The sequence below is a fragment of the Teleopsis dalmanni genome, chromosome X, assembly GCF_002237135.1.
Source record: "Teleopsis dalmanni isolate 2A chromosome X, ASM223713v2, whole genome shotgun sequence".
NCBI classification, from domain to species: Eukaryota; Metazoa; Arthropoda; class Insecta; order Diptera; family Diopsidae; genus Teleopsis; species Teleopsis dalmanni.
In genome coordinates this window covers 36656885-36664170 of record NC_051848.1, presented here as the reverse complement: position 1 = coordinate 36664170, position 7286 = coordinate 36656885, and the positions used below count along the sequence as shown (strand labels likewise).

The window sequence follows — 7286 nt, the reverse complement described above, 5'->3', positions numbered from 1 at the left end:
TAATGCTTTAATAGTGAAGACATAATGGTAAAAAAACGTTCTGTACACATTAACCATATAGTGGAGATCCCGAGGGATCCTTATTATATACCAAATTACAGCTTAGGTAAGAAGTTCTTCAAAAAAAAAAAAAACTTATTTAATAAATTAATAATAAATAAAATAATATATGAGAAAAAAATACGTAGAAGTTCTATATATAAAATCTAGACCTTCTAAACATCAAAAGATTTTTGAACATTTTCTTTTCTCCACAATTTCCTAGCTGACCAATATAAAAAGTTTGTTTTTATTTTTTACTAAATAATAATATGATATATTTTATTGTTTACTAATATATTATTATATTGTATATTAGCAGTTACAATACTTTTTAAAACAAATTGGATCACATAAAAAAGTGACGTAAGAATACGTCTGACATAAAATGTTAAAATGTTTAACAGAAGTAAATTTAATAAACTTTTCTCATTTTCAATTATTTAAATTGAATTAATTAAAAATCAAACAACAAAAAAAAACGAAAACGATTAAGAAAATTGTAATTATAAATTAATTTATTGCAAAAATATTTAAAAAAATTTCAATAAGTCTTATCAGTAATATCTCTCTCTCATTGCCTTTCATACAAAATCTTTCATTTAAACAAATCGAAGGTCCAAGAAAAAAATTTAATTATTTAAGCAATTAAGCAATTAACAATAAAACCAACAATAAAAGAAAGCAAAGCAAATTATAATAAAAAAATTGGTGCTATAAGTCAATCATTCGCCGGGTTAATTACGGCCCTAAAAATAAAATTCGAACATTTTCTGTCCATTTACCAACCCACAAAAGAGAACACTAAATCCAAAAGTCTTAGCCACAATGAAGGCAAAAAAATTAATGAAAATAGTTTTACGTAAATTTCGTTATAAACAATCGACATACGAGTAAGTTAAAATGTATTTTAAACAAAAATAATTTCAAAATTATTTTAAAATAATTTTAAAATAATTTCCTAAAATAAATATTAAATGAAGAAAAACTGAAAAACTGAAAAACTGAATTCTGATGACGTCGGACTTCGCATCTGGCACCGAAGAAACCGCAATTTTTGAAGACGAAATTCCTTTCAATTACAAAAGTTGAATTGAATCCGAAATGGTCGCAATTAGCTCAGTTACCAGCCGATAAATACACTTGGATCGTATAAACATCTTAAGTACTTCTTGCTTTAGCTGTTCGAGGTCTGCTGCGCATATACTTACTCTATCAGTGACAGACCAGTGACAGACGCTCTTAGAACACTTATAATGTATGTCATTTCTGTTATACTGTGAATGAAAAATATTCCTACAAAGTCAATATTCCTAGACATAGGTGTAAGACTAGTTTCTCTGATTCTAGTTATAATCGGGGGAACTAGTCAATTTAATTAACTTTTCACTAAGATTAGACAATCTTTAGGAAAGTTGTAAATTTAATTAAACTAATAAAAGCATAAATTTTATCTTCGTTATTCCTCCCAAATATCTAAACAATCGATTTTGCAATAGTTTTCCTTACAAAAAAACTATCGAAAAACTATTAAAACCTTGAGAACCAGAACGGGAAAACTATTATATTCGAGTTTCCTTATAAATATTTCAAATATATGATAGGTTCCCGTATAAGAAAACTATAGTAATGCGTTAGTCACACTACAATGTTATATAGGATAGAAAGTCTTTCATAATCAATAATCATAATCAATAATCAAAAGGCATTGTTGTGGAACTGCCTTCTAGTCTCAAAGATGATACAACATAAAAATTCAACTAATATATATAAAAACAGAAATAATTAATAAGCGTAAGTAATCTATTTTTACTACTATCTGCGTTTAGCTATACACATTACTATTTGTTAAGATCATCTTTTAAAATAGGATCAGACTCGCATGTCCGACATATTCTCAGCTTAGTGTACTTCACACTGATTGAATGGATAATAGCAAATGTGTTAAATGTTTATACTTAGCTCTATGTTTAAGTTTAAGGCCGAGTGACGTACTCCACATAGGCTATGTATATATCTGTGCCACTGCCTTATGGCTGTTGTTTTTATATATGTTTTTAAGATACGTGTATACTGTCTTGATTAAAGAAGTTCTGTTATTTATTTTCACTTAGAATGTTTGAGGCTTTCAATATGAGGCTTTTTCAGTTCTTCTAAGTTCTCGAAAAAAGTATTTATAAGAATTATACAGCAGCTTTCCTTAAGATTATGTCCGTACAATAGGTGGAAACTTGTTAGGCATACTTAGTTATTAGAAAGGATATAAAGGTTATAAAGGATATAATCTTGTGAATGTATTATAGAAGAGTGCAGTGTTAATTTCTGGCATTAATGGCTCGTTATGTCACCTAATTTGTGTTTTTCTCATGAAAGAGCCCTATATTCAGATAGCAGGTTCTGCAATGAAGTATATTATAGAATGTGGAGATTAATGCTGCTTGGATATGTGTGAAGCATCTAATATCTTATGTGTGATATACCTAATATAATCATGTTCTAGTAAATGAACTATAGTACAATTGCAAAGAATTTACTCTGTTAATGATTTACTCTCTTACTTCTCTTAATGACGGCTCCTTAATGGTAAAGAGTGTCATTTGAAGTTGATATTAGGAAAAATAAAAGACTTTTGAATACAAAGATTATAAATTCAATTTCAAAAATTGAACTTGCTTTTTAATCAATATATTATATAATCAATAACCAAAATCAATATATTAATCAATATATCAATATATATTCAATATATATTCTCTTTCTATTTCACAGTTGATATTTTAAACACTCTTGATAACCAAAGCATAGATATTAATGGAGCATCCACAGCACAAACAGAACCACAAATAAACGCAGTGTTAACAGCTTTAATGAACGCATCATCTCCAAGTTCCCCAACCCATATGCAGTCACCGGTGTTTACACAAGGATCACAACAAAATCTACAATACAAATCCGCACCAAAACCATTCATTAATATTGTGGAACAACCAGCTACAAAGCCACTTAAATTTCGTTATAAAAGTGAATGTGAGGGACGTTCGGCCGGTTCTATACCTGGCCTGAATTCTACACCCGAAAATAAAACGTATCCCACTATTGAAATAGTGGGATATAAAGGTGATGTTGTCATAGTTGTATCATGTGTTACAAAGGATCCGCCATATAGACAACATCCACATTATTTGGTGGGCAAAGATGGTTGCAAAGATGGTATATGTACCCTTGTCTTAAGCGGCGAACCTCTGCAAGCAGTTTTCTCTAATTTAGGTATACAATGTGTGAAGAAAAATGACATCAAAGCTGCATTGGAAGTACGTGAGCGTCTACAAGTGGATCCATTTAAAAGTGAGTAATTTTAAAGAATTATAAGCTATCTATGGTATATTAACGTCTCACATTCTTTAGCGAAATTCGGACACAAAGATCAACCGGCGAGCATAGATTTAAATGTGGTACGTTTGTGTTTTCAGGCTTTTTTAAAAACTGAGTCAGGTGTGAAACCATTACAACCTGTTGTATCGGAACCAGTTTTTGATAAGAAAGCTATGTCAGACCTCGTCATTTGTAGACTTTGTTGCTGTTCAGCAAAAGTAGGTGGCGGTGATGAAATTATTTTGTTATGCGAGAAGATTGCCAAAAATGATATTAAGACTATTAAAATAAGATTTTATGAGCTCAATAATGACAATCAACTTGTATGGGAAGATTTTGCTAAATTTCGGCCAGCAGATATACACAAACAGACAGCTATTACATTTAAAACTCCACCTTATCACAATCAAGACGTATTAGAGAAAGCAAAGGTAACTGAAAACGTTAATATTTTGTACTCTTTGCATTAACTATATATTTTATTTTTAGGTTTTTATTCAATTGGTGCGGCCGTCTGATGGAGTTCAAAGTGAATCTATACCATTCGAGTACCACCCAGATCCAGGTATGCGTACTTTTACGCGTCTGCGCCGTAAACTTAATTTTTCAGCAGATATTTTCAAATACTCCTGGACTTAGTCCACAGAATAGTACAAACGCCAATAAAGGTAGCAAGCCGGTGGGACGAAGTGTGAGCAGCGTATCTGGGAAACGACCGGCACATCTTAATGCTGATGTCATACATATACCACTCAAAGGCGATAGCGCAAGTAGCTTGCCACAGCAGGAAGCCTACTCTAATGCTAGTACCATAACGTTTGGTCATCAACTTGATCGTAAAACAATAAGTGCACTACAATTGGCAGACATACCAATTAATGATGGAAACATTGAATTGGTAGCCATTGCTGATCGCCAGAGCATTAAGAATCTGTGCGAGGGCGCTTATGGGGTTGTCCTTGATCCTGATGTTGATTTGTCAGAGGCAGAACATTTCGCATTATATACAAGCGTGCCGCCCGTTCCCTCAAATGCAAGTGATTGTATCGATCATTTAAACTATCAAGAACAAATCGAAAGTGGTCAACTGTTGTCGGTAAATGAGATAGCGCGACGGTTGGCGGAAGCTAATGGTCTGCAGTGAAGAGTTGATCGACATATAAAAAATACATATAGAAAAATCATTAATAATAGCTACAGGCAATAATAACTACGACTCTTTCCTGCTTTTAAAAACTGTTAAACTGTCATTAAACAAGCGAACGAAATTCTGAAAATTTCTCCTTTTATAGATTTATTTTATATTAAATTATGTTTATATATCTTTTTTTACCTACATATGTTTTCAATATTCTTATTTATGTTATTTGATATAGCAATTGTTTTTTATTTTAAATTTTGCGAATTTTTATTTTATGCTTCTTTAACATTTTTAGATCAGATCAAGCGTAAACGTCTTAAGACTGGCGGAAACCCAATGAATATTCTTAGAAGAGAATTACAGAAATATGAGAAACAGCAAAATGCTCAATTTCAAAATGATATTAAAGATATTTGTAAGTTTTTCCCTTTTTATTTTTCTTTCATTTACTTTTGTACCCTACATCCTACCAAACAAGTAGATCATTTGAATTTCATTTAATTCACATTCGCTCTATGAATTATAAACATTTTAATGATGGGAACTGCATTTTACACTTCACTACTATCCATTGGAACATAGTATATATAATACAATACAGTTACGTACATATAAAACCATATACAGTATATGGGCTCCCATATACAAGGATCTGGGTTCTCATTTATTTGCAAGGTCGTTAACTCAAACACAAATTATATCCACACAAGTGATTTTTCTATAGGTATATCCAATATAAATAATTATCGGTACGGAAATCGATATCAATTTTGTACGAGTAAAATAATAATTATGTTTTTGAATATATATCCTTTTATGTACCGCATATATTTTATTAAAATTATTTATGAAATTTATTATGTCTAGCATACATATCGGATTCTAGTCATTATCTAGTCATCGTATAGTTTCCCCAACCATAAATACCATACTATGCGAGTATATAAATAAGATAGCGATTTCACAAAAATAAATGACTTTAAATTAATTTATTTAAACATGATTTGATTTAATTATATTAATTTTAAATTTGTTTTAATAAAAATTAATTTAATTAAGATTTATGCAAAAATGGGTTGATGATAATGTTACTTGCTTCATATTATTCTCATTCGTGCTTAATTAATAAAATGTTCACAATTTTATTAAATGTGTAATATAATAATCTATATTTTCAGCAAATATTAACAATAATTATTTCTGCAATACACCAATGATGCCTGACATCAAAGCCGAACCAGGTAATTACATTTAATTATATTATTATTAAATAGTAATAATTCCATCCTTATAACTGATCCATATACCTTAGTTTACAGAACTAATCAATATCATATTATATTATATTTTCACATCTAAGGAACTTTACGTATATATGACATTTCTTGAATAAATTATTAAATAAGTGATTGGCAGAGAAATGTTTGATCCAACATACATATGACACTTTTTGAAAAACTTTATTACACATTAATTAATTGAAGAGTTAGCAAAATAGTAATATGATAAGTTTTATGGGTTATATGCCCTGAAAAATTAAGTCTTCATCAGTTATATGTTAAATATAGACATTTTCGTACATACACCAATATTACACTATAATCCTGATTGTGATTCTCACTGAATGAGAAGACATTATCAGTCATAGGTATGTTAATATGAACATAAAACTTACTGCCATCAATTGTTTAATAATTAATTTGCTATTTTATTTCACATATTTATTTCTCATATTTTATTTATGAAACAAAAGTTATTAAATTTTTAAAATTAATGTATTCATTATTTCTACAGTTACGTTCGCACAACATTTTGGATCATATCGTAGTCCTTATCAAATGTCACCATCCCCGCAACCAGTTTCTCCGATGAATCGGAACTCAACCCCTTCACCAGGTCTTATGAAAACATTTAGTGGCAATAGTCAAACACAAATGAGTGATATTTTTAACATGGGAACTATGAGAGAACAAACAAGTCCTACCGGATATGTGCAACAACAACAACTAGCCGCACAGCAACAACAACAACTAGCCACACAACAACAGCAACTCTACCTCAATGACAATTCACTTAATTCTCTTAAAATGAATGGCGATACCTGTGATATGAATAAATTTACAACTCTGGGAACGAGTACACAAAACTTTATGAATAACACCAATGGCAATGGAAGTATTACTGCCAATAGAAATCTTACCACTAATGGAAATGGTGATTCCCAAATTATAAATAGCTTTATAAATCATTTAGCCAATGCTCCAACCACCTGTGGCGGTAGTATCACACCACTTTGGTCAGTCGATGATAATGCCAATATGCATAATGTGCCACTCTTCCAGAATTTGGTGATGCCAGTAATGCAACAACAGCAACCACAGCAACAACAAAATCAGCAATTACATCAATCACCAGTTCATGAACAAAATCAACAACACCAACACCAACATCAACACCAACACCAACATCAACCATCACAAAGTACAATGAACTTTTTACCAAATGTCTCAGGAGAGGAGGGCACCACTCTTAGTGGATTATTAGCCTTTGTAGATGGTGAAAATTTCGTGAATTTCACTTCAGACGATTTGCCACTATCCAATTTATCGATAACAACATAATATATGAATGTTATAATATATATAAATGTTGTTATCAATGTGGAATTGTTTTATAACATTTTTTACTTTAATACTTTTTATATTTCAAAACTAGAATCTCAGTTGCATCAAAA

General features: G+C 30.5%; 1 protein-coding gene across 2 annotated transcripts; it reads left to right on the top strand.

Moving 5' to 3' along the window:
- LOC119687742 (dorsal-related immunity factor Dif-like) lies at positions 1–7188 on the top strand. 2 transcript variants are annotated; one of them, XM_038102186.1, is made up of 7 exons: positions 1–106; positions 2809–3384; positions 3445–3842; positions 3901–3976; positions 4848–4967; positions 5731–5793; positions 6347–7188. In XM_038102186.1, the coding sequence occupies exons 1-7, from the start codon at positions 25–27 to the stop codon at positions 7171–7173; spliced, it is 2142 nt and encodes a 713-aa protein (XP_037958114.1). In that variant the 5' UTR covers positions 1–24; the 3' UTR covers positions 7174–7188. The 2 variants fall into 2 exon arrangements, with proteins under 2 accessions (XP_037958114.1, XP_037958115.1); XM_038102187.1 differs by lacking the exon at positions 5731–5793.
- Positions 7189–7286: the final 98 nt, after the last annotated feature.